This window comes from Scyliorhinus canicula, chromosome 13 (assembly GCF_902713615.1).
Source record: "Scyliorhinus canicula chromosome 13, sScyCan1.1, whole genome shotgun sequence".
NCBI classification, from domain to species: Eukaryota; Metazoa; Chordata; class Chondrichthyes; order Carcharhiniformes; family Scyliorhinidae; genus Scyliorhinus; species Scyliorhinus canicula.
In genome coordinates, this window is record NC_052158.1 from 4,559,543 (window position 1) to 4,586,943 (window position 27,401).

The following is a 27,401-nucleotide window of genomic DNA, read 5'->3' on the forward strand; positions in this document are numbered from 1 at the left end:
TGGGCTCGCCAGGGACTGTTGCTGGCCTCGATGACCCCTTCCGTTAGCAACCTCTGGACCTCGGACCTGATGAAGGACCGGTCCTGGGCGCTGTACCGTCTGCTCCGGGTCGCGACGGGTTTGCAATCGGGGGTGAGATTAGCAAACAAGGAGGGGGGGTCCACTTTGAGGGACGCGAGGCTGCAGACAGTGAGGGGGGGTATAGGGCCGCCGAATTGGAAGGTCAAGCTCTGCAGGTTGCACTGAAAATCCAGTCCTAGGAGTGCCGGTGCGCAAAGGTCAGGGAGGACAAGGAATTTATAATTTTTAAAAACCTTCCCTTGGACCGTGAGGTCCGCGATGCAGCACCCGGTGATGTGGACAGAGTGCGAACCTAAGGCTAAACCGATTTTGTGTGTTACGGGATGGACAGGGAGCACGCAGCGACTTACCGTGTCAGGGTGAACAAAACTTTCCGTGCTCCCGGAGTCCAGCAGGCAGTCCGTCTCGTGGCCGTTGAGGTGGATCAGCGTTGTCGTTTTGGCGAGCATGCGTGGATGTGACTGGTCGAGTTGAACGGCCGCGAGCCGTGGAGAAAATCCGTCGTCGCCGTCTGAGTTGATGCTGGAGGGACCTTGCGTGGCAGTCCCGGAAGTCGGTGGCCAGGATCCATATGTGAAGTCTGTGTCCCACGATGGCGGCGCCCAGGACCCGCACGTGGGGACGGCGTCCCAAGATGGTGGCGCCCAGGACCCGCACGTGGGGTCGGCGCCCCAAGATGGCGGCGTCCAGGACCCGCAAGTGGGGTTGGCGCCCCAAGATGGCGGCGCCCAGGAAGCCCTCGTGGTCGCTGGGGGCGGAGCTAGCGTTGCCGGCGAGCCGGGTGGAGCCGCTGCGAGCGGAGGAGGTGAGGCGCGCAGGCCGGGTGCAGGAGGCCGGGGGCGGGGGGAGCAGATTCGCGCAGCGGGCAGGTAGGGATTGGGAGGGCCCGGAGAGGCGAGAAGGTCGGGCACCGGGGCCCGGGGGCGGGGGGGAGAGGTACGCGCGGCGGGCAGGCAGGGACCGGGACGGCCCGGAGAGGCGAGCCGGTCGGGCGCCGGGGCCCGGGGGGCGGGGGGGGAGAGGTACGCGCGGCGGGCAGGCAGGGACCGGGACGGCCCGGAGAGGCGAGCCGGTCGGGCGCCGGGGCCCGGGGGCGGGGGCCCAGGGGCGGGGGGGGGGGGAGAGGTACGCGCTGCGGGCAGGCAGGGACCGGGACGGCCCGGAGAGGCAAGCCGGTCGGGCGCCGGGACCCGGAGGCGGGGGGAAGAGGCCCGCGCGGCGGGCAGGCAGGGACCGGGAGGGCCCGGAGAGGCGCGCAGGACGAGCGCCGGGGCCCAGGGGGCGGGGGGGGAGAGGTACGCGCGGCGGGCAGGCAGGGACCGGGAGGGCCCGGAGAGGCGAGCCGGTCGGGCGCCGGGGCCCGGGGGCGGGGGGGGGAGTGGTACGCGCGGCGGGCAGGCAGGGACCGGGAGGGCCCGGAGAGGCGAGCCGGTCGGGCGCCGGGGCCCGGGGGGCGGGGGGGGAGAGGTACGCGCGGCGGGCAGGCAGGGACCGGGAGGGCCTGGGGAGGTGCGCTTGTCGGCCGGCGGGGCGCGAGTCGTGAGGAGCTGGGTGAGGTGGAGCGGCTCTGGGGCGCGAGTCGGGAGCGGCTGGGGCGGCCCTGGGGGAGAGAGAGAGGCACACAGGCCGGTCGTAGAGGCCTGGGGGCGGGGGGGGGGGGGGGGGGGAGTGCTGTGCAGCTTCCAGAAGCGCTGCAGACAGCGTTTTGGCCTGGCAGACCGTGGAGTAGTGGCCCTTCTTCCCGCAGCTCTTATAGAGGGCGGAGCGGGCTGGGCAGCGCGAGCGAGGGTGTTTTGCGTACCCACAAAAGTAGCAGCGGGGCCCCGCGGATTTATCGGGGCGCCCCGTGGCTCAAGCCTGAGGGAGGTCGGGAGCGGCGGGTGGCGGGTGGGAAGCGTGCCAGGAGGCCTGGCCAGGGTCATAGGTGCGAGCGCTTTGATCTGCGACCTCCAGAGAGGAGGAGAGAGTCAGCGTCTCCGTTAAACTGAGTTCGTCTCTTTCCAGCATCCGTTGGCGGATCACGGGAGACAGCATCCCAGCCACGTAAGCGTCTCTGATCAGTAGCTCCATGTGCTCTGTAGCGGACACCACTACACAGGAGCAACTTCTCCCCAGGTCATAGAGGGCCCAGGCGTATTGGCTTAGAGACTCACCGGGGACCTGCTTTCTGGTGGCCAGCAGTGGTCGAGCGAATACCCTGTTGACCGGTTTGATGAATTGTCCTTTTAGCTTTTGTATTGCGTCATCATAATTCGTTTCCTCTTTGATTATTGCGTAGGCGTCGATACCCACGCTGGAGTGGAGGACGTGCAGCTTCTGTGCCATGGTGGAGGGGGGGGGGGGGTGGTTGTAGATGCTAGGAACCCTTCGAGGCAAGTCAGCCAGAGTTGGAAAAGTTCTGCAGAGTTCGGAGTTTGCGGGCTGATGCGGAGGCATTCGGGCTTGATGTGGAACTCCATCTTCAAAGTCGTAGTCTATTAAATTGATGTACCATCAATTGTATGCAAGGCGAGTGATTTACCAAAGTCCGGCTTTAATAGACTAGAACACAGCTCTGCGATCGTCTACAATGGAAAGGACGATCGTCAGGCGTCTGACCATTTATTCCTCGTTAATAGAGGCGTGGTTAACTCAGCCTCTCGGCCAATCGGTCGAGAGGCACATGATCGACCAGGGCCAATGGTAAGCCGACGTTCTGGCCCAATGGCAGACAGGTATGCAGATCATATCACCACACTGGCATTGAGGGAGAGATTGTTGTTGTTACACCACTCCACCAGGTTATCTATCTCCCTCCTGTATTCTGACTCGTTATTCGAGATCCGGCCCACTATGGTCGTATCGTCAGCAAACTTGTAGATGGAGTTGGAACAAAGTTTTGCCACGCAGTCGTGTGTGTACAGGGAGTAGAGTAGGGGGCTAAGTACGCAGCCTTGCGGGGCACCGGTATTGAGGACTATTGTGGAGGAGGTGTTGGTGTTCAATCTTACTGATTGTGGTCTGTTGGTCAGAAAATCGAGGATCCAGTTGCAGAGTGGAGAGCCAAGTCCTAGGTTTTGGAGCTTTGATATGAGCTTGGCTGGGATTATGGTGTTGAAGGCGGAGCTGTAGTCAATAAATAGGAGTCTATTTATATGAGCCAGTGACTGCGCCATCTCCCTCTGGGATTGAGCCACCTCCCTCTGTGTCTGTGCCACGTTGGCCAGTGCCTGGGCAATGCCACCGATGTTCCCAGCCATGGCCTGCTGTGACTGGGCCACACTCAAAAGTGCCCCTGCAATGAGTGGCACGGCAGCACAGTGATTAGCACTGTTGCTTCACAGTGCCAGGGACCTGGGTTCAATTCCCGGCTTGGGTCACTATCTGTGCGGTGTCTGTACGTTCTCCCCGTGTCTGTGTGGTTTTCCTCCGGGTGCTCCAGTTTCCTCCCACAAATCCCGAAAGACGTGCTGTTAGGTGAATTGGACATTCTGAATTCTCCCTCTGTGACCCGAGCAGGTGCCGGAATGTGGTGATTAGGGGATTTTCACAGTAACTTCATTGCAGTGTTAATGTAAACCTACTTGTGACAATAAAGATTATTATTATTATTTCCAGGTGGCTCTAGCATATGGCTGCCTGGGAGGCGGCAACCCTGTCCTGGGCCTCGGCCAGCACCTGCAGAGAATGTCCCAGGCCTAGGAAATGCTGATCCATGCCAAAGCCCTCACCCCCCTCCAATGCCTCCACCGCGGACGCCACCATGTGGTGTTGGCCTGGGTGGCACGCATGGTCAGCACCCCCTCCTGCACCTGCACACGATTGTCCTCCTCCACCTCCACCTGCACCTGAAGGTGGTGTGAGGGTGATGCTGAGGGTGAGGGTCATGGCGTGAGGGCCTGAGGGTGAGGGTGGTGCGAGGCTGAGGGTGAGGGCCATGGCGAGGGGCTGAGGGTGAGATTGGGGGTGAGGGTGGTGCGGGGCTGAGGGTGAGGGTGGCGTGTGGCTGAGGGTGAGGGTGGTGTGGGGCTGAGGGTGAGGGTGGTGTGGGGCTGAGGGTGAGGGTGGGGCTGAGGGTGAGGATGTTGTGGGGCTGAGGGTGAGGGTGGCATGGGGCTGAGGGTAAGGGTGGGGGTGAGGGTGGTGGAGTGGGGCTGAGGGTGAGGGTGGTGTGGGCCTGAGGGTGAGGTTGGGGGTGAGGGTGGTGTGAGGGTGGGGGTGAGGGTGGTGTAGGGCTGAGGGTGAGGGTTGGGGGGCGTCGGTTTGACACACATGACATGGGGAACCGTAACTCAGGGTCTCAGCTCCTTGCCCATGGCCGCCCTCCACCCCGGCAACCTCCCATTCTCCAGGCCGCCGACCACGTTCAGGGCCCTCTGCTCTGTCACAGTGAGGGTCCGCAGGTCCGGCGGTCCTCCTCCAGTTATCTTCCACTCCCGGTGCTTCTGAGCGGGCTTTTCCTGGTGGGTGGGGGGGGGGGGGGTTAACAGAAAACGACAGTGTTAGACAGTCCGACGCAAGCAGCCTAGGGGGTGGGTACCTGGTGGCTTCAGTCGCTCGGGCACCCGGCCATGGCGGCCGGTATGGGTGCCGGCATGTGGCTCAGGGCGGGGTGGGTGGAGGTACGCCTGCTCTCCGGGTTGGAGGGGGGGGGTGGGTTATGTGTGTGTGGGATGGGGGTGGGTGCCAGGGGCACAGCGCTGCCTACTCACCCTGGCCGCCCTGAGGAGGTCGGACAGTTTCTTCCGGCACTGCTGACTGGGCCGGATGGTGTTGCTCACGGCGCTAACCGCATCTGCCACCTGCGCCCAGGCACGCTGAACGGCGGCGGCTGGCAGCCTCCTTCCCGGGCCGGGGTACAGGGTCGCACGCCTCTCCTCCACCACATCCAGCAGGGTCTCCAGCTCGGTGTCTCCGGGGTTCTTCTCTCCTCGCTGCCGTCTTGTTGGCTGGGATGGTGTGTGTGGGGAGTGAAGTGTGTCTGTGTAGCTGCAGCTTGTCAGCCTCCTGAGTGTCAATCTCAGACCTGGCCAATCCAGCACCGTTTCTCATTGGAATCGATTGTGTTCCACGTGGCGCCGGTGCTAACCCCTCAACAGTAGCCGAATCGGTCCAGGTGTGGCGTCAGCTTTGCTGTTGTGAAACTCGATGAATCCTGCGCCGGCGCCAACACTTAGCCTCACGAACAGAGAATCCCGCCGCATATTTCTGTACATTTAAGGGATATTAACGTTGTTGGTTCGGCCAGCATTATTGGGAAATGGTGCATTTAAAAAGACAGGTCAGGAGGAGCTGGACAATATGTTTCAGTTTGTGTTTCCCACAAAGTAAAACACAGTTTGACCATCCATGCCTGGGGCTGCTTTGGGACAGAAGTTAATGAAGGAGAGCAGCAGGCTGCCAGTCACTCACAGGACAAAATCCCCACCTCCTCCCATCCTCTCCCCACCCACCCCCACCACCAACAGACCTTCACTCTCATCGCCTGGGTTCAATTATCCCCTGTCACTCCCTCTCACCCGGTTTATTCTGAATTCTGCTCCGGGTTTTATCTCCAACTCCCAAAGCAATGGGACCGAGAGCAGCAAATAACAATAATTCCTTGAGTATTGCCGTGAACGTCATGAGGGAGTTACTGAACTGAATGTGTTCAGCAGCAGAGCAGGAACATTGAAACTGAAAGTGGTTTGAAACAGGAAGTGCTGAGTGTGAACATGGCTTCCAGACAGCACGATCAGAGTTTGTCCGAAGATTTAATTTGTCCCATTTGTCTTGATTTCTTCACTGATCCGGTTTCACTGGAGTGTGGACACAACTTCTGCCGCTCCTGTATCACCCAGTGTTGGGAAAAGAAGGAGAGAAACTCCTGCCCGGAATGTCGACAGGAGTTTCCAGAAAGAAACCTCAGAGCCAATCGGGTCTTAGCGAATCTGGCTGAGAAAGCTCGAAAATTAAAGCTTAATCAGGAAGAGAAGGAAAGTAAACTTCACTGTGAGGAACATCAGGAAGAACTGAAGCTGTTTTGTGAAACTGACAAGAAATTGACCTGTGTGAATTGTGTAGTTTCACAGGAACACAGAGAACACCGCTTCATCCCGATTAAAGAAGCTGTTGAAATCTACAAGGTAAAAGGGAACAGATTTGATCCACTGATTATCTGATCTCATTTCCAGGATCTAACACTTTTATTTTCTGATTTTCTCTCCCAATCCCAGGATGGGGTGAAATCTTCCTTAGATTCTCTCACACAGAAGAAATCGACGGTTCTAGAAATGGAGCAGCAGCAGAAACAGAAGATTTCCCAAATTAGGGTAAAGTCTCCCTGTGCTGAGCTTCCAAATTTAATTCATTATTTTGTTGTTTTTATGACAGAAACATATTATTTTTAATGTTTCTTCTTATAGAAACAGTCGGTCAGTCTGCAGAACCACATCACATCCGAGTTCACTAAAATGCACCAGATTCTCACTGAGAAAGAGCAGCGTTTCATCCGAGATCTCAGGGAAAAAGAGGAAAAAATTCTAAAACTAATGGACGAAAATCTTTGTGAAATTCAGGAGAATTTAAACTTTATTCAGGAGAAACTCTCAAAGTTGGAAAACCAGTTGCAACAAAAAGACGGAGTGAGATTTCTGAAGGTGAGGGATTATATTTCAGTTTAGTTCAATGAAAGTTCACAGTCACAACATGATCCACACGAGCCTCCTCCCATCCTACTTCATTTCCCTGTCAATATATCCTTCTGTTCCTTTCTCCCTCATGTGTTTATCCAGCTTCTCCTTAAATGTATCCCTGGCTTTCCCTGGGTGGGTGGAATTTAATGCTGTTCCCCCCCAGGGTACATTTAGTCAGGGTGTGGGGTGAGTGGAAGGGGACATGGGTGTGGTGAATGTAATATATAGATTCATATCGGAAACACGTGTCTGGTGAATTGATGGTTCCATCAATGGGGAATGACACTGTGTGGAGTTTCTGTTGTCTTTCCATCTCTACACAGATTAAGTCCGTGTGGTAAGTCTTGTGGGACAGCCTTCCTGTAACCAATTCAGCCCCTTAACAGGGCAATTAATGTTCTCATCCTGCTGTCACTGGTATTCCCCCAGCAATGAGCAGGGGTCTCACAATACGGGAAGCCTGAAAATCAAACCCTGTTGGGATTACTGGTGGGATTCTGGGAGGGGGTGGGGGGGAGAGGTTGTGGGATTGAGGATGTAGCGGGAATGCCCTTGTTCAGTTGCACTGTGTACCTGATTGAGGGACTGTAAGAGGTTCACACTCCTGTTTCCTCTGACAGATAGTCTTGACTTGAGGATTTTAGAAAAAACATAGGGTGGCACAGTGGTTAGCACGGTGGTTAGTACTGTTGCTTCACAGTGCCAGGGTCCCAGGTTGGATTCCTGACTTGGGTCACTGTCCGGAGTCTGCACGTTCTCCCCGTGTCTGCGTCGGTTTCCTCCGGGTGCTCTGGCTTCCTCCCACAAGTCCTGAAAGACGTGCTGTTCGGTGAATTGGACATTCTGAATTCTCCCTCTGTGACCCGAACAGGCGCCGGAATGTGGCGCCGAGCGGTTTTTCGCAGTAACTTCATTGCAGTGTTAATGTAAGCCTACTTGTGACAATAAAGATTATTTTGTAGAAATATTAAATACACAGACTCAACCACAAACTTGTTTTTCAGAAAAACACTCCCAACACCGAATACAAAGAGCTCTAAACTAGTGTAAATAACATTACACAGCATTCAATTGGTTTTTCCGATTTAAATCCCTCCATAATTTAACCTCGGCTTCCACATAAACACACAAATCACCACAACTTATTAAAAAGCCTCTCCTGAAAATCCACAGACAAAAACTCCACATTTCAGCCCAAACCTTCCTCAATTCAAACCCAAATCCCCCCAGGGTTTGGTTGTTACCCTGAAGTTATTTTTAAAAACCTCAGCCCCAATCCCTGATAAATTCCAATTCCCCACCCGGCTGCTCCTTCTGGTGTGAATTGTAGGCCCGGGAGCCAGGTTGACCGTTCTTGACCCTTCTTATTGACTGCAGTGCCAGCCCCTTGGATCTTGCCCCTTCACAGTCAGGGGGTGGGGGGGGGGGGGGGGGGGAGACGCTTGAGAAAGCTGGGGGCTTCACCCTGCGCGGCTGTGAGCCCCCACCGGGCAGAGGATCAGTGCGGGGGTGACGCTGACTTTCTGGTCGTAAGACCAGGTGGATCCTGCAGAGATAGCCGCAGGGTCGGAGAATCCTGCCCCCTATGTCCGGACACCATGCTCACTGCTGTGACAGACTGGAGTAAATTCCACCCCGTGTGATAGTGAGTTCCACATTCTCATCACTCTCTCAGCAAAGAAGTTTCTCCTGAACTCCCCATTGGATTTATTTGTAACTATATTATGTTTCTATCCCGATTTCTGGATTCTCTACAAGTGGAAACATCTTCACTGAATCTATCAAATCCGACACCTTTCATCATTTGAAAGATCTCTATCAGGTCTTCTCTTTTCTACAGTAAAGTTGATCAATCTTTGCTGTTAGTTGAAGCCTCTCAGTTGCTGTCGATCTTTCTGATACTTTCTCCTGTGCTTCAATATCCTTTGTGTAACATCCTCTTTCTATTCCATGTCTGCAGCAATGGGAATTGTCAATTCTCAGCAGCTTGTAACAATGTGAGGGTCATTTCTGCTTTCTGGATATAGACAGTCCGTCTCTGTCAACTCAGATTTGTGTTTTGTTTATTTCAGGAGGTAACATCTCGGAAGAGGAGGTAGGACATGAACTTTACTGAAACTCAGGGCAAGTTGGTAAAATTACTCAGCAAAGTGTTTCTGGTCAATTTATAATCAACTCTTTAATATTTACAGGATTAGCAATGAGATTAAAATACTGTCACTCGCAGATGGTGTCCTGTCCATCGGAAAATTCAACAGCCCTTTCCCATTACCAGGATGGCGAGGAATGTTGGATGTCATTAACCCTGGTAAAACTCAGATAAGTTCCTCTGTCCTGATTTTTTTTTTTTTAAATTTGATATATTTGAAAATTTTTATAATAATAACATTAACAATGACATCAACATGGTATAATAAACATTTACTCCCCCAGCCCAATCTTCACACACCCCAACCATAAAACAACAATCCGGCCCTTTCCCCCGCCTCCCGCTTGGAATTCTGCATCTGCTGACATTTTAATTTTCCCCGAGAAAGTCGACGAACGGCTGCCACCTCCGGGTGAACCTGACCATTGACCCTCTAAAGGCGAGCTTTATTTTCTCGAGACTGAGAAACCCAGCCATGTCACTAACCCAGGTCTCTACACTCGGGGGCTTCGAGTCCCTCCACATTAACAAAATCCATCTCCGGGCTACCAGGGAGGCAAAGGCCAAGACGTCGGCCTCTTTCGCCCCCTGAACTACTGTCTCGTCCGACACTCCAAAGATCGCTACCTCCGGACTCGGCACCAATCATGTTTTTAGTACCGTGGACATTGCCTTAGTGAAACCCTGCCAAAACCCTCTAAGCTTCAGGCATGCGTACCTTGCACACCTATCCTCTACCCCGAAAAACGTACTTATCCTAGCCACTGTCACATGATGAGGAGGTATTAACCCTTCTTAGGGCATCTACCCATAGACTCGCCTCTATATCTCCTCCTAGCTCGTCCTCCCACTTGCCCTTAAGCTCCTCCACCGGAGTTCCTCCGCCTCCGAAAGCTCCTGGTAAATATCCAATACCTTCCCCTCTCCCACCCAGGTACTGGAAACTACTCTATCCTGTGTCCCCCATGGCAGCAGCAGCGGAAAGGCCGGCACCTGTTTTCTCAGGAAGTCTCACACCTGCAAATACCTAAACCCATTCCCTGCTGGCAATTCAAATTTATCCTCCAAGGCTTTCAAGCTGGGAAAGCTCCCATCTATAAATAGATTCCCCATCCTTCTAATTCCTGCCCTTTGCCATCTCCGGAACCCACCATCCAGCCTACCCGGAACAAACCGATGATTATTATAAATCGGGGTCCAAACCGATGCTCCCTCCACTCTCTTATATCTCCTCCATTGCCCCCAGATTCTCAGAGCCGCCACCATCACCGGACTTGTGGAGTATCAGGCCGGCCAGAACGGAAGAGGTGCCGTTATCAGTGCTCCCAAACTGGTATCTTTACATGACGCCGCCTCCATCCACTCCCATGCCGACCCCTCCCTCTCTACCCACTTCCTAATCATGGCTATATTAGCCGCCCAGTAGTAATTGCAGAAGTTCGGCAGCGCCAACCCACTCTCTCCCCGACTGCGCTCCAGCAACACTTTCTTCATTTGCGGGGTTTTACCCGCCCACACAAAGCCCAAAATAACCTTATTCACCCGCTTGAAAAAGGCCTTTGGGATGAAGATGGGGAGGCACTGAAAGACAAACAGAAATCTGGGGAAGACCGTCATTTTCACGGTCTGTACCCTCCCCGCCAGTGATGGCGGGAGAATGTCCCATCTCTTAAAGTCCCCTTCCATTTGTTCTACCAACCAGGATAGGTTTAACTTGTGCAGTGCCTCCCATTCCCGGGCCACCAGGATTCCCAGATATCGAAAGCTCCTCCCTACCATTCTAAGCAGCAGCTCTCCCAGTCTCTTCTCCTGTCCTCTTGCCTGGATTGCGAACATCTCGCTTTTCCCCATGTTCAATTTATACCCCGAAAAATTGCCAAATTCCCCCAGGATTCGCATTACTTCCCCCATCCCCTCCAACGGGTCTGAAATATACATGAGCAGGTCATCTGTGTAAAGCGAGACCCGGTGCGCCCCCCCCCCTCCCCCCCCCGACCAAACCCTTCTGAGTTCCTAGAGGCTCTCAATGCCATGGCCAATGGCTCTATGACCAGAGCAAACAGTAATGGGGAGAGGGGGCACCCTTGCCTCGTCCCTCCATGTAGTTTAAAATACCCAATCTCAGCCAGTTCATACGCACACTCCCTACTGGTGCCTAATAGAGCAACTGCACTCAGTCAATAAAGCCCTCACCAAACCCAAACCTTCCCACCGCCTCCCACAGGTAATTCCACTCCAGCCGATCAAAAGCCTTCTCCACATCCATCGCTACCACCACCTCCACCTCCTCTCCTTCCGAGGGCAACACAATAACATTTAGAAGCCAACAAACATTGGCCTTGAGTTGCCTGCCCTTTACAAATCCCGTCTGGTCTTCCTTTATCACCCCGGGACACAGTCCTCTATCCTTGTGGCCAATATCTTAGCCAGCAGTTTGGCATCCACATTCAGTGGAGAAATTGGCCTGCATGTCCCGCATTGCTCCAGATCCTCCTCCCGTTTCAGGAGCAATGAAATCGAGGCCTGCAACATTGTTGGGGGGAGGACTCCCTTCTCTCTTGCTTCATTAAATGTCCTCACCAGCAGTGGGCTCAATATCTCTGAAAACTTCTTACAGAATTCCACCGAGTAGCCATCAGGCCCCGGGGCCTTGCCCGACTGCATGCCCTCCAGCCCCTTGATTATTCCTCAATCTCAATTGGGGCTCCCAGCCCCTTCACCAGATCCTCATCTCTCCTCGGAAACCTCAACTGATCAAAAAACTGCCTCATCCCCTCCACCCCAGCCAGGGGGTCCGACTCATATAATTTACTATAGAAGTCCTTTAACACCTCGCTTACCCCTGCTAGGTCCAGGACAGTATTCCTGCCTCTACTCTTTACTTTACCTATCTCCCTGGCCGCCTCCCTTTTCCTGAGCTGGTGCGCTAACATTCTGCTTGCCTTTTCCTTGTACTCATAAATCGCCCCCTTGCCTTCCTCAACTGTTCCACCACTTTCTCTGTGGTCAACAGCCCAAACTCCGCCTGTAACCTCCGCCGCTCCCTCAGTAGCCCCGTGTCCGGGGCCTCCGAGTATCTCCTGTCCACCTGGAGTATCTCCTCCACTAACCTGTCCTTCTCAGCCTGTTCCCCCTTTTCTCTGTGGGTCCGTATCGAGATTAATTCCCCTCTGACCACTGCCTTCAAAGCTTCCCAAACCGTGGCTGCAGAGACCTCCCTTGTATCATTTGTTTCCAGGTAGTTCTGGATGGACTTGTTAACCGACCCACAGATCGCTTCATCCGCTAGCAACCCCCCATCCAGTCTCCACAGTGGGCGTTGCCCTCTCTCCACACTAATCTGTAGATCTACCCAATGAGGGCAGCACAGTGGCGAAGTGGTAGCACTGCAGTCTCACGGCGCCGAGGTCCGAGGTTCGATCCCGGCTCTGGGTCACTGTCCGTGTGGAGTTTGCACATTCTCCCCGTGTTTGTGTGGGTTTCGCCCCCACAACCCAAAGATGTGCAGGGTAGGTGGATGGAACACGCAAAATTGCCCTTTAATTGGAAAAAATGAATTGGATACTCGAATTTATTTTTAAAAAGATCCACCCAATGTGGGGCATGATCTGCGATTGCCGAGTACTCAGTATCCACCACCTCCGGTATTAGCGCCCTGCCCTGAACAAAAAAGTCGGTGCGAGAGCATACCTTGTGGACATGTGAGAGGAAGGAAAACTCCTTCACCCTTGGCCGTGCAAACCTCCATGGGTCTACTCCCACAATCTGTTCCATAAACCCCTTCAATTCCTTTGCCGGCCTCCTCCCTGTCCTGGATTTTGACCGCTCCAATTCCGGATCAATGACTGTGTTAAAGTCTCCTCCCATGGTCAGGTTATGTGACCCTCAGTCTGGGATCTTACAAAACACCCACCTCATCAATTCCACATCGTCCCAATTCGGAGCATATATGTTCATAAGTACCACCCACACCCCCTCCAACATCCCACTCACCATTATGTACCTATCCCCACCTTGTCTGACACAATTCTCCCAGCCTCGAATGCCACTCGTTTGTTGATCAAGATCGCTATCCCCCCGGTCTTTGAGTCGAGCCCTGAGTGGAAATGAAATGAATGAAAATCGCTTATTGTCCCAAGTAAGCTTCAAATGAAGTTACTGTGAAAAGACCCTGGTTGCCACATTCCGGCTCCTGTTCGGGGAGGCTGGCACGGGAATTGAACCGTGCTGTTGGCCTGCTTTGGTTTGCTTTAAAAGCCAGCTCTTTAGCCCTGTGCTAAAGCAGCCCCTATACTTGGCTAATCCACCCATTTCTCAATCTTGTCTGAACAAAGAACAAAGAAAAGTACAGCACAGGAACAGGCCCTTCGGCCCTCCAAGCCTGTGCCGACCATGCTGCCCGTCTAAACTAAAATCTTCTGCACTTCCTGGGTCCGTATCCCTCTATTCCCATCCGATTCGTGTATTTATCAAGATGCCTTTTAAATGTCACTATCGTCCCTGCTTCCACCACCTTCTCCGGCAGCGAGTTCCAGGCGCCCACTACCCTCTGTGTAAAAAACCTGCCTCGGACATCTCCTCTAAACCTTGCCCCTTAAACCTGTGCCCCCTAGTAATTGACCCCTCTATCCTGGGAAAAAGCCTCTGACTATCCACTCTGTCTATGCCCCTCATAATTTTGTAGACCTGAGATCAGGTTGCCCCTCAAACTCTGTCGTTCCAGTGAGAACAAACCGAGTTTATTCAACCTCTCCTCATAGCTAATGCCCTCCATACCAGGCAACATCCTGGTAAATCTCTTCTTCACCCTCTCTAAAGCCTCCACATACTTCCGGTACTGTGGCGACCAGAATTGACATTATACTCCAAGTGTGGCCTAACTAAGGTTCTATACAGCTGCAACATGGCTTGCCAATTTTTATACTCAATGCCCACGGCCAATGAAGGCAAACATGCCGGATGCCTTCTTGACTACCTTCTCCATCTGTGTTGCCTCTTTCAGTGACCTGTGGACCTATACACCTAGATCTCTCTGACTTTCAATAGTCTTGAGGGTTCTACCATTCACTGGATATTGCCGACCTGCATTAGACCATCCAAAATACAATCCCTCACATTTGTCCAGATTAAACTCCATCTGCCATCGCTCCGCCTAAGTCTCCACATGACCTAAATCATCTAGTCTGTAACCTTTAGGTGTGTCTCTTGTAGCATTGCCATGTCCGCCTTCAGCCCCCTCAAACACGCGAGCCCTCTTGACCGGCCCATTCAGCCCTCTGACATTCCATGTAGTCAGCCTGGTCGGGGGGGCTTACCGCCCCTCCCCCTCCCCCTGCCGACTAGCCATCACCCTTTTTAGGCCAGCCTCTAGCTCGCGCCCGCTGCTTCCTCGAGCCCCCCCACCCCCCCGCCCTCGGGCATTCGCCTTTCCCGACCTCCCATTTGTCCCTCAGTAACAGCTTCTCCCCAGTCAGCAAAACAGCTCCACCCACCTCTCCCCCCCTTGCAACAACACTAGCAACCCAACCCCCCAAGTCCAGCTCCAGCTTAACACCTGCTCACCCCCCACTGTGCTTCCGAGAGTCAGCTGACCCTTGCTGACTTGATAGCGCCGCCCCGGCACCAAGCAGTCTGTCTCCCCATTGTTCTCTCCCCTCTCCCCCCACTTGGACAAACATATTAAAAGCATCACATTCCCCAGGAAACAAAGATCAGAAAAAACAGTGAAGAAACAGCCACTTCAGAAAACAGAACCAACTCCAACGAACACCCCCCCACCCCCCGAACCAGCTCCCTGCAAGACAAAGTTACCATTAGCCTTTAGCCATCCAATCAGTCCCTTATTACACACAGCACTACTGATACTGATACAGCCCAGCACAACAAATCACCACCACAGTAATCTCCAAGGCTTCAGTGTTTTTTAATTCACCTCCAGCCTCTTTTCTTTAATAAAAGTCCATACTTTGTCTGGTGTATCAAAGTAGAAGCCCCGTTCCTCATGTGTGACCCACAGACGGGCTGGGTACAGCATCCCAAACTTCACCCCCTTCTTAAAGAGGGCCGTTTTTGCCCGATTGAATCCAGCTCGCCTCTTGGCCAAATCCGCGCCCAGGTCCTGATAAACGCGCAGCTCACAATTCTCCCACTTGCTGCTCCGTTCCTTCTTGGCCCACCGCAGAACGTGTTCCTTGTCCAGGAATCGGTGAAAGCGTACCACCATCGCCCTCGGCGGCTCGTTCGCTCGGGGCTTCTTCGCGAGGGCTCTGTGCGCTCTGTGCGCTCCACTTCCAGGGGCCGAGGGAACGCCTCAGCCCCCATCAACTTCTCCAACATGTCCGTCACATAAGTCCTTGCATCCAATCCCTCACTGCCTTCAGGGAGGCCGACAATTCTAAGATTCTGCCTCCTGGACCTGTTCTCCAGGTCCTCCAGCTTCTCCTGCATTCTTCTCTGGCGGTCGTTCATCATCCCCATCTTGGTCTCCAGCACGGTTATGTATTCCTCGTGCTCGGACGCCTTTTTCTCCACCTCCTGGATCGCTGTCCCGTGGGTCCTGATTCTGTACGACTTGATCAATCGGAGCTTTAATCGGGTCCAGCGTGTCCTTCTTCAGCTTGGTGAAGCAATCTTCAAAAAACTCCACCAGCTGCCCCGTTGACCACTGTGCCGTCTCCCCGCGGCCCGGCTTCTCCGCCATGTTTTCCTGCGTTGCCGGCTCTGCTCGCGTCTTCCTTATAGGACTTTGTCTTCTCACACGGCCACTTCTGGTCCAATTCTCCGTACACCGGAGGGGGATTCCTCCTGACTGTCTCACTCTTCACTGATTTATCCAATAAAATCCAGCGAAAAACAGGGGAAAAGGTCCAAACGTCCGTCACAGGCGGGAGCTGTCCAATGTGCGACCTACTCCTCCATGGTCGCCACCGGAAGTCCCTCTGTCCTGATTTATATCTTATATTTGAATCATTATCCATATAAATATCACAGACACCGGGCGGGATTCTCCGGCCCACCAGCTCCCTTTTCCTGGGCGGCGGCCCTCACCGGCAGCGGGATTCTCCGTCTCTGCCACCTGCCAATGGGATTGCCCATTGTGGCCACCCCACACCGCCGGGAAACCCGCGGGCGTGGGAGCGCTGCCGGCGCAACGGAGAATCCGTCGGCAGAGAGAATGTTTAAGGGCTTTGTTATAAAGAAATAAGGATAAAAATGGTCCTGATTGGCATTAAAGTCTGATTCATGCACCTCATCCACTTTCTAAAAATCATTCTCAGCTTGGTCAGCTGAAACTGTCAGCTCCCTAAACATCACCAATACAGGAACTCTCAGATGAAGCTCTGTCTCCAGAACCCATCGATACTTTACAAACTTCAGCAAGTGGAAACTCCGCCATTCCCAGCTGAACCTTTCCTCCTCTACAATCCTCATCCTCCTGATACATCTCCACCTTGTGGACCAGACTCATGTCCATGGCCAAGGTTAGGACAGGAAGCCTGGGAATGAGGCTTTGTCTGCCTGTTGAGGGAGGAGGAGTGGTGAGGGGGATGGAGTCAGCTGGTCTTCACTGTGGAGCTGGGGAACAAGCCCTGGATTGCAATCCATTTCCTGAAAGTGTCAGCAAAGCCCATTTTCTCAATTGTCTTGAGGAAACGCTTGACGGCTCTGGAGCTGCGGATGGACTCACTTTGGAGCATCCGCGATGCTGAGGAGGTCGTGGATAGCACGTTTAGCGAGTTGGTCACACCGCAGGTGAAGGTTACTGAGGGAGATAGAAAATGGGTGACCAAAAGAAAGAGCAAGAGTAGGAAGGCAGTGCAGGTGTCCCCTGCGGTCATCTCCCTGCAAAACAGATATACCGCTTTGGATACTGTTGAGGGAGATGGCTCACCAGGGGAAGGCAGCAGAGGCCAGGTTCATGGCACCGTGGCTGGCTCTGCTGCACAGCAGGGCAGGAAGAAAAATGGCAGGGCTATAGTGATAGGGGACTCGATCGTAAGGGAATAGACAGGCGGTTCTGTGGACGCAATCGAGACTCCAGGATGGTATGTTGCCTCCCTGGTGCAAGGGTCAAGGATGTCTCGGAGCGGCTGCAGGACATTCTAGGGGGGGAGGGTGAACAGCCAGCTGTCGTGGTGCACATAGGCACCAACGATATAGGTAAAAAACGGGATGAGGTCCTGCAAGCAGAATTCAGGGAGTTAGGAGTTAAACTAAAAAGTAGGACCTCAAAGGTAGTAATCTCAGGATTGCTACCAGTGCCACGAGCTAGTCAGAGTAGGAATGTCAGGATAGATAGGATGAATGCGTGGCTCGAGAGATGGTGCAAGAGGGAGGGATTCAAATTCCTGGGGCATTGGGACCGGTTCTGGGGGAGGTGGGACCAGTACAAACCGGACGGTCTGCACTTGGGCAGGACTGGAACCGATGTCCTAGGGGGGGTGTTTGCTAGAGCTGTTGGGGAGGGTTTAAACTAATGTGGCAGGGGGATGGGAACCAATGCTGGAAGTTGGAAGGTAGTAAAACAGGGACAGAAACAAAAGGAAGTAAGGGGAAAAGTGCAAGGCAGAGAAGACATAGTCAGAAATCCATAAGGGCGACAGTACAAGGTACAGTGACTGAGGGGAGCACAGTGAATAGGCCCAGTAATAACAAAAGGAATAAAACTGGAGATGTTAAGATTCAAAACAGAGGTAAAAAAACCAACATAAGTGTACTTTACCTGAATGCTCGTAGTATTCGGAATAAAGTAAATGAGTTGGTGGCACAAATCATCGTAAATGACTATGATTTAGTGGCCATTACTGAAACATGGTTAAAGGATGGTCACGACTGGGAGTTAAATATCCGAGGGTATCAAACTATTCGGAAGGACAGAGTGGATGGTAAGGGAGGTGGTGTTGCTCTGTTATTTAAGGATGACATCCGGGCAATAGTAAGGGATGACATCGGTGCTATGGAGGATAAGGTTGAATCCATTTGGGTGGAAATCAGGAATAGTAAGGCGAAAAAGTCACTGATAGGAGTAGTCTATCGGCCACCAAATAGTAACGATATGGTGGGGCAGGCAATAAACAAAGAAATAACTGATGCATGTAGAAATGGTACAGCAGTTATCATGGGGGATTTTAATCTACATGTTGATTGGTTTAACCAGGTCGGTCAAGGCAACCGTGAGGAGGAGTTTATAGAATGTATCCGCGATAGTTTCCTAGAACAGTATGTAATGGAACCTACGAGGGAACAAGCGGTCCTAGATCTTGTCCTGTGTAATGAGACAGGATTGATTCATGATCTCATAGTTAGGGATCCTCTCGGAAGGAGCGATCACAATATGGTGGAATTTAAAATACAGATGGAGGGTGAGAAAGTAAAATCAAATACTAGTGTTTTGTGTTTAAACAAAGGAGATTACAAGGGGATGAGAGAAGAACTAGCTAAGGTAGACTGGGAGCTAAGACTTTATGGTGGAACAGTTGAGGAACAGTGGAGAACCTTCCAAGCGATTTTTCACAGTGCTCAGCAAAGGTTTATACCAACAAAAAGGAAGGACGGAAGAAAGAGGGAAAATCGACCGTGGATATCTAAGGAAATAAGGGAGAGTATCAAATTGAAGGAAAAAGCATATAAAGTGGCAAAGAGTGCTGGGAGATTAGAGGACTGGGAAATCTTTAGGGGGCAACAGAAAGCTACTAAAAAAGCTATAAAGAAGAGTAAGATAGAGTATGAGAGTAAACTTGCTCAGAATATAAAAACAGACAGTAAAAGTTTTTACAAATATATAAGACAAAAAAGAGTGGCTAAGGTAAATATTGGTCCTTTAGAGGATGAGAAGGGAGTTTTAATAATGGGAAATGAGGAAATGGCTGAGGAACTGAACAGGTTTTTTGGGTCGGTCTTCACAGTGGAAGACACAAATAACATGCCAGCGACTGATAGAAATGAGGCTATGACAGGTGAGGACCTTGAGAGGATTGTTATCACTAAGGAGGGAGTGATGGGCAAGCTAATGGGGCTAAAGGTAAACAAGTCTCCTGGCCCTGATGGAATGCATCCCAGAGTGCTAAAAGAGATGGCTAGGGAAATTGCAGATGCACTAGTGATAATTTACTGAAATTCACTAGACTCTGGGGTGGTCCCGGTGGATTGGAAATTAGCAAACGTGACGCCACTGTTTAAAAAAGGAGGTAGGCAGAAAGCAGGAAATTATAGGCCAGTGAGTTTAACTTCGGTAATAGGGAAGATGCTGGAATCTATCATCAAGGAAGAAATTGCGAGGCATCTGGATAGAAATTGTCCCATTGGGCAGACGCAGCATGGGTTCGTTCAAGGCAGGTCATGCCTAACTAATTTAGTGGAATTTTTTGAGGACATTACCAGTGCAGTAGATAACGGGGAGCCGATGGATGTGGTATATCTGGATTTCCAGAAAGCCTTTGACAAGGTGCCACACAAAAGGTTGCTGCATAAGATAAAGATGCATGGCATTAAGGGTAAAGTAGTAGCATGGATAGAGGATTGGTTAATTAATAGAAAGCAAAGAGTTGGGATAAATGGGTGTTTCTCTGGTTGGCAATCAGTAGCTAGTGGTGTCCCTCAGGGATCCGTGTTGGGCCCACAATTGTTCACAATTTACATTGATGATTTGGAGTTGGGGACCAAGGGCAATGTGTCCAAGTTTGCAGATGACACTAAGATGAGTGGTAAAGCGAAAAGTGCAGAGGATACTGGAAGTCTGCAGAGGGATTTGGATAGGTTAAGTGAATGGGCTCGGGTCTGGCAGATGGAATACAATGTTGACAAATGTGAGGTTATCCATTTTGGTAGGAATAACAGCAAACGGGATTATTATTTAAACGATAAAATATTAAAGCATGCCGCTGTTCAGAGAGACTTGGGTGTGCTAGTGCATGAGTCACAGAAGGTTGGTTTACAAGTGCAACAGGTGATTAAGAAGGCAAATGGAATTTTGTCCTTCATTGCTAGAGGGATGGAGTTTAAGACTAGGGAGGTTATGTTGCAATTGTATAAGGTGTTAGTGCGGCCACACCTGGAGTATTGTGTTCAGTTTTGGTCTCCTTACTTGAGAAAGGACGTACTGGCACTGGAGGGTGTGCAGAGGAGATTCACTAGGTTAATCCCAGAGCTGAAGGGGTTGGATTATGAGGAGAGGTTGAGTAGACTGGGACTGTACTCGTTGGAATTTAGAAGGATGAGGGGGGATCTTATAGAAACATTTAAAATTATGAAGGGAATAGATAGGATAGATGCGGGCAGGTTGTTTCCACTGGCGGGTGACAGCAGAACTAGGGGACATAGCCTCAAAATAAGGGGAAGTAGATTTAGAACTGAGTTTAGGAGGAACTTCTTCACCCAAAGGGTTGTGAATCTATGGAATTCCTTGCCCAGTGAAGCAGTTGAGGCTCCTTCATTACATGTTTTTAAGGTAAAGATAGATAGTTTTTTGAAGAATAAAGGGATTAAGGGTTATGGTGTTCGGGCCGGAAAGTGGAGCTGAGTCCACAAAAGATCAGCCATGATCTAATTGAATGGCGGAGCAGGCTCGAGGGGCCAGATGGCCTACTCCTGCTCCTAGTTCTTATGTTCTTATGTTCTTATGAAACATTGCACTCACTCTGGATGAATATCTTTTATACATCCAGGGAGAGGATTAAGGTAGAGGTTTGTCTGTGGAGAATCAGGTTGGCCGTGCCACCTGGGCAACTTGGCAATGCCAGGCTGGTAGTGGTAGGGTGTCTGGGTGGCACCAGCAGTGTCAGGGTACTGATGTGTTATGTACTCTGGGATAACACAGGCTGCAACTGGATGCAGCTTTCACCAAAAGATACTCCAGACCCTGACGTGAGTTCAATCTGATTTATTGAACCAGTAGCACAGTTAGCACAGTTCTCTATGAGTTCGACTCTTTGCCAACCTAAATGTGGTTACTCTGTCTGACTGAACCAGACTAGCTCTCAGCCACGTGCTGGAGGTGTGATACTGTACATACACCCTGACACACTCTGTAGATGTTCATCAGTTGAAAAAGGTGGAGTGTGAGTGCCTCGTGCCTTTTACAGTGAGATACCACCCCTCAGTATCCTGCCTGCTCATTGGTCATGTCCTGATCTCTGTGTTCATTAGCTGCCTGTCTGTATATCATTATCTGCATACTGCATATCGCAACATCTCCCCTTTTTTTATGTTTTGTTGGCATTTGGGAACGTACTTACATGTGGTGGCATATATTAACATCTTTACAAGCGATGGCATATGTGAACGTATTTACATGTGAAGACAGCTGTCTAATGTGAGAAAACAGAATATAGCAAACAAAACAAATGTTCATAAGTCCCGTCTCTGGGGCTTGCGTCTGATCCTTGTCGACCACCGGAGAGGTGGTGGTGGGGACGACGGGGCCTTGACAGGCGGGATAGAAGCCTGACTGCTGGCCTCGTAGTTCGAGGTATCAGGAGGTGGCAAAACAACAGACGGAAATGGAGAAGAAAGCGGTTGCGGGCAGGCAACTTTGCACAGTGCCCGTCTGTTTCATCTCACAACAGAACCATCAGCCATACGTACAACATACGGGCGGGGCGCTGCCTGCCGAATAACGACAGCTGGAGCTGACCAGCCACCATCCGGTATCTTGATCCTGACAGTGTCTGCCGGGGATAACACGGGTAAATCAGTGGCATGAGCATCATAGCCCTGCTTTTGCTGGTTTCGGAGCTGCTGCACCTTCTGCAGCACCGGGAGGTGAGCCAGGTTGGGCAAGTGTATGGCTGGAAGTGTCGTCCGCAGGTCCTTGTTCATTGGGAGTTGAGCCGGCGACATGCCCTGTACGCAAGCAGCGCAAGGTAGATGTCAGAAGCAGAATCCGCGGCCTTGCAGCTGAGCTGTTTCACAATGTGCACCCCATTTTCAACCTTCCCATTGGACTGCGGATAGTGTGGGCTGGAAGTTACATGTTTGAAATGGTATGACTTGGCAACATAGACCACTCGTGGCTGCTGAAGCACGGGCCATTGTCACTCCTGACAGTGTGGGATACCATGCCTGGAAAACGTCTCCTTACAGGCCTCGATGATGGTCCGAGATGTGAGGTCTGAGAGCTTCACGACTTCAGGGTAGTTCAAGAAATAGTCAATAATCAAAACGTAGACACGACCATTCGTACAAAAGAGGTCGATGCCAATCTTGGACCACAGGGAGGTCTAGATTTCATGCTGCTGGAGCGTCTCCTTGCTCTGTGCTGGCTGGAAGTGTTGACAGGTCGCACAGTTGAGGACCATGTTTGAGATGTCCTGGCTAATACCGGGCCAGTAGACAGCCTGTCCGGCTCTGCATCTGCACTTCTCGACACCCAGGTGTCCCTCATGGATTTGGCAGAGCACCAAGCTCTGGAGACTGAGTGGAATGACAATCCGGTCCAGCTTGAGGAGGATACCATCTCTCACCGTCAGGTCATCCTTTACATTGTAAAACTGAGGACACTGCCCTTTCTGCCAGCCATTGGCGAGGTGGTGCATGACACGCTCCAAGAGGGGGTCTTTGGCTGTCTCCTTGCGGATACGAACCACCTTCTCATCAGACGCCGGGAGGGTGCTAGCACACAGCTGCACCTGTGATTCAATCTGCCGGATGATTTCCAGCGGTTCACTAGGCAATGTGAGGGAGGGGGACAATGTATCAGCGATGATGAGCTCCTTGCCAGGCGTGTACACTAAGTCAAAGTCGTACCTTCTGAGTTTAAGGAGGATGCGCTGCAACCGAGGCGTCATGTCGTTCAGGTCCTTGTGGATAATGTGGACCAGAGGCCTATGATCCGTCTCGACAGTGAATGTCTGCAGGCCGTAGACATAGTCGTGAAACTTGAGATTGCCAGTGAGAAGACCCAGGCATTCCTTCTCTATTTGCACATACCTTGTTTTGGTGGGCGTCATGGCCCTCGATGCACAGGCTACCGGTGCCCAGGATGAAGGGTCATCGCGTTGAAGCAGCACCGTACCGATGCCATCCTGGCTCGCATCTGTCGAGATCTTCGTCTCCCAGTCTGGGTCGAAAAATGGCAAAACGGGTGCAGTGGTGAGCTTGGCTTTCAACTCCAACCACTCTGCCTGATGGGCTGCCTTCCACTCAAAGGCAGTGGACTTTTTCACCAGGTTTCGTAGGGCCATGGTGTGTGAGGCCATGTTTGGGATGAACTTGCCCAGAAAATTGACCATGCCCAGGAAGCGCAATACCGCCTTCTTGTCTTCAGGGACCTTCATGGCTTTGATGGCCTTGACCTTGTCTGTGTCCGGGCGCACGCCCTGCTGAGAGATCTGGTCACCTCGGAACTTGAGTGTCGACATGTCAAAGCAACATTTGGACCTGTTCAGCTTCAGGCCATTGGCATGGACACGGCGGAATACCTGCTGAAGACGGGAAACATACTCTTCAGGGGTCGTGGACCATATGATGATGTCGTCCACGTACACACGAACCCCTTCAATACCCTCCACCATCTGCTCCATGATGCGATGGAAGATCTCTGATGCCGAGACAATGCCAAACGGCATGCGGTTATAGCAGTGTCTGCCAAACGGTGTGTTGAAGGTGCAGAGCCTTCTGCTGGACTCATCCAGCTGGATTTGCCAAAATCCATGTGACGCATCTAACTTGGTGAAAGAACGTGCGTGTGCCATCTGACTGGTGAGTTCCTCCCGCTTCGGGATGGGGTAGTGTTCACGCATTATATTCTTATTGAGATCCTTCAGTCTGTATATCATTATCTGCATGTCTGCATATCGTGACAGGTACCCTGCCCAGTGGGCGTGCCCCTGGGAGCCTCTGATCCCCTGGGAGACCCCCATGATGCCGTTCTGCCTGGTACCTGTTTGTGGAAATCAGTACCGAACGGCGCCCGCCCGAGGTCTCCGAGGGGAAGGGAGATTGATCCCACACCTCGGGAAACTGAGGAATCTGCATATCTGCACGGAGAGGGTCACCGTGTGCCACCAATCGCCTCCATGCTTAGAGGCTTGTGTGCTGGCAGGTCCTATAGATGGGGGTGAGGCAGGGAAGTGTGTGTCTGCTGGGAGCTTAGCTGCAGTGTGATGTGGGTCCTGGGTGTGACACACAGGTTGTTACAACCTGTCCGGGGGCAGGGTGGATGGGAGCAGGGGCGCGGTGGGCAGGCAGGGCTTGGAGACAGCTGGTGGTCCTGAGGGGTGGGCTGGCTGATAGTGTGACTGGTGAGGCCTCTGCCCTGAGAGGGGCAGTGTGCCAGGGAGGGTGCCAAAGGCCACGGTGCATGTGTCCTTTGTTTGGGGTGAGCTCTGCTATTCCCCTGCTTCCCCTGCAGTGGGGCTGAGCTTCTGATGAGGGAACTGAGGAGTGGCAGCACCTGGTGTGTGACTGATTGAGCTTGGCCACGCCCATCCCGGTGATGGCTCAGCCGGGGTCTGAGGCTTTCCAGAGGGGCGGCCTGGGTGGGCTCCCAAATGACCAGAGGCTCTGTGAACATTTCCAGGACACAGTGAGCAGTCAGCAGAGTGAGCAGCCAGGGGCCTGTGAGAAGCAGCAAAGGGGTGTGTTTAAAACCCAGACTGCAGCAATGGGGGTCTGAGCCAGGCCACCCCGATCCCGAGGGGGACACCCCGAGTGCACAGACCTGTCACCAAGTCGCTCCCCGTTACTCCCCCCGGCCCAGGCAGCCCCCCCAGCAAGTCCAACAAGGCCTTTTGAGAGTTTATTACCCTCTCTCTGCCCCTCAGCAGCCATGGAGCCCAGTCCCCGTTTGGAAATATTTGCACTAATTCACACCCGCGTGACTTCTGCCTGAGAGGGCGGAGCATTGTGGAAGGGCGGAGCATACTGTGTCCAATCCGCTGATTAGATTTAAATCTATGTAAATGAGGGTTTTACATGGGCCCGCTGCAGGGCACAAACTTTGATTTCACCGCCAGGGAGGGACTGGAGCCTGGCGTCGGAATCAGTGCCGGGCACAAACCTCGATTTGTGCATTACGCCCGATTCTCCGCCCGATCACACTTCCGGTGTCGTGAAGCGGAGAATCCGCCATATTTGTTTCCACAGAGCAGAACGGAAATATCTCGGTGTTGAGATCTTCATCTAAATTTGAGAAGAGATTAGTTTATTTTGATGATCTCTCTCTCTCACACACACACACACACACACAGGCACACACAGAAACACAGACAGACACACACACAGTCTCACACACAGTCCCACACACACACACATATCAGGTCGGCTTATTTTGATGTTGAGGACCAGGAAATCACATCAAAAATGGTGAAATCTTCCCCAATCCCAAGTGAGTCTCTCCCCCGATCCCCAGTGAGTCTCCCCCGATCCCCAGTGAGTCTCCCCCCGATCCCCAGTGAGTCTCCCCCCTGGATCCCCAGTGAGTCTCTAATTTTCTGTTTTTTCTCCCAGTCTCTGTGACCCTGGATGTGGAAACAGCGAATCCCTGGCTCAAAGTGTCTGAGGATCTGAAGAGTTTGAGATGGACCGGGACCCAGAGGAGTCTCCCTGACACCAGGAAGAGGTTTACACACTGGCCCTGTGTGCTGGGATCAGAGGGATTCACATCGGGGAGACATTACTGGGAGGTGGAGGTGATGGGGAATCGGGGCTGGAGACTGGGAGTAGCCGCAGAGTCTGTGGAGAGGAAGGGCTGGGTCAGTCTGAGCCTAGAGACTGGATTCTGGACCATTGAGCGGCGTCAGGATCAGTTTTATATAAACTCCTCTCCTGAATCCCGTCTCCCTGTCGGTCAGATCCCCGGGAAGGTGGGAATTTATCTCAGTTATGAGTCTGGGACAGTTTCATTTTACAACGTGGACACCAAGTCCAATCTCCACACCTTAACTGGGAATAAATTCACTGAGAAACTTTATCCTTTCTTCTGGACTGGAGATGTAAACCAGTTTCTGAGAATCTGCTCCGGTTCTGATCCTGATCGGGAAAGGGGCGGAGCCTCGGAGTGGTGACATCTTCACTGACATCACAAGGTCAGGGGTCGGGGGTCAGAAATCACTCTTGACAACAGGTTGTACTAAATGAGTCATTTAATTTCCAAATTGTAAAATCTCAATCAGACTGTAAATAAGAACAACACAAATAGAAATGTCAGAGGATTAAAATAAAAACGAAATTAAATATCCTGAACTTTTGCTTGCCGTTCATTGTAGTGCCAATTGCAGCCACACGATGGTGATGTTGAGCTGTACAAAGATCAGTAAAGTTTTACAGCGCAGTATCGCCACCTGCTGCTGGATATCTGGTACTGGCAGGAATACCAAAAACAAAAAATGCTCAAACACTCGCTGATCTGACAATTCAGGCGGGACCTTTCTTCACAACTGAAAGAGAATTGGATCAGAAACAAAGGAGGGAAAATAAACATTAGCCTGGACTTAAAAAAAATAATCATTATTGTCACAAGTAAATCAAGTTACTGTGAAAATCCCCTCGTCGCCACATTCCAGTGCCCGTTTGGGTTTACAGAGGGAGAATTCAGAATGTCCAAATTACCTAACAAGCACGTCATTCTGGACTTGTGAGAGGAAACCGGAGCACCCGGAGGAAACGCACACGGACACGGGGAGAACGTGCAGACTCTGCACAGACAGTGACCCAAGCCTGGAATCGAACCTCGGACCCTGGCGCTGTGAAGCAACAGTGCTAACCAGTGTGCTACCCTGCCGCCCACTCCACTTCCATGTTCCTGTCATACACCAAATACCTTTCGGGAAATTCCACACTGCCGGTCTGGACAATATTCAAAAAAGCCCAGGTTGGGACAGTGAAATTTCCCAGTTTGGGATCTTGCTGTGTGTCAGGAGCTGAATTCACAAATCTGGGCCTGTATTCCGAGTACAGAGAGGATAAGAACACCCTCCTGGTTTAATAACTGGGACATTGGAGGATAGTTAGAATGTGAGAATGAAAGTGAAATTAGATAGAACAACACCACCTCCCTCTGGCTGAGAATGGTATTACAGCAATAAAATTAGATTTTTAAAAACCAGTGCAGCAGCTCCTGGTGAGACTGGAACAACATGTTTCCCTGTTCAATTAACCAGCAGTTCAAATTAATAATAAAAACAGAAAGTTCTGGAAAAATGTTCAGCAGGTCCAGTCTGTGGAGAGAGAAACAGAGTTGACGTCTCGAGTGGAATATGAATCTTTTTCAGATGATTTCCAGCATTCGCAGTATTTTGTTTTTATTACAAAGATCAAATTGTTAGATTGTATAAATATAGTTTACTTGATGCAACAACATTACTTGTCAACAAAACAGTAAACCTAAAACCACAAACTGTCTATGGGTTTATTTTTAACCCAGTGATAGAAATCTACTTTTCTTACTGGTAATAAAAGTTTAAAGGAAGCAATGATTTAGTGACATTATACTATTAAAAATCATATATTAGCCATGACAGCAGAAAAGGCTGAGAACATGGGAAAGGATCAGATAAGAAAGTCAGTTTTCAAACTGACTA

The 27,401-nt window shown here is 51.7% G+C and overlaps 2 protein-coding genes across 2 annotated transcripts in view; one reads left to right on the top strand and one right to left on the bottom strand.

The window, feature by feature from the left end:
• Positions 1-27,401, bottom strand: part of LOC119975844 (zinc-binding protein A33-like) — a 413,200-nt gene that overhangs the window by 20,165 nt on the left and 365,634 nt on the right. The gene's annotated exons all lie outside the window — the stretch shown is intronic.
• LOC119975831 (zinc-binding protein A33-like) lies at positions 5,588-26,064 on the top strand. The gene is made up of 6 exons (XM_038815709.1): positions 5,588-6,185; positions 6,276-6,371; positions 6,465-6,698; positions 8,807-8,829; positions 8,927-9,042; positions 25,330-26,064. Exons 1-6 carry the CDS (start codon positions 5,775-5,777, stop codon positions 25,884-25,886), a joined length of 1,437 nt encoding a protein of 478 aa, XP_038671637.1. The 5' UTR covers positions 5,588-5,774; the 3' UTR covers positions 25,887-26,064.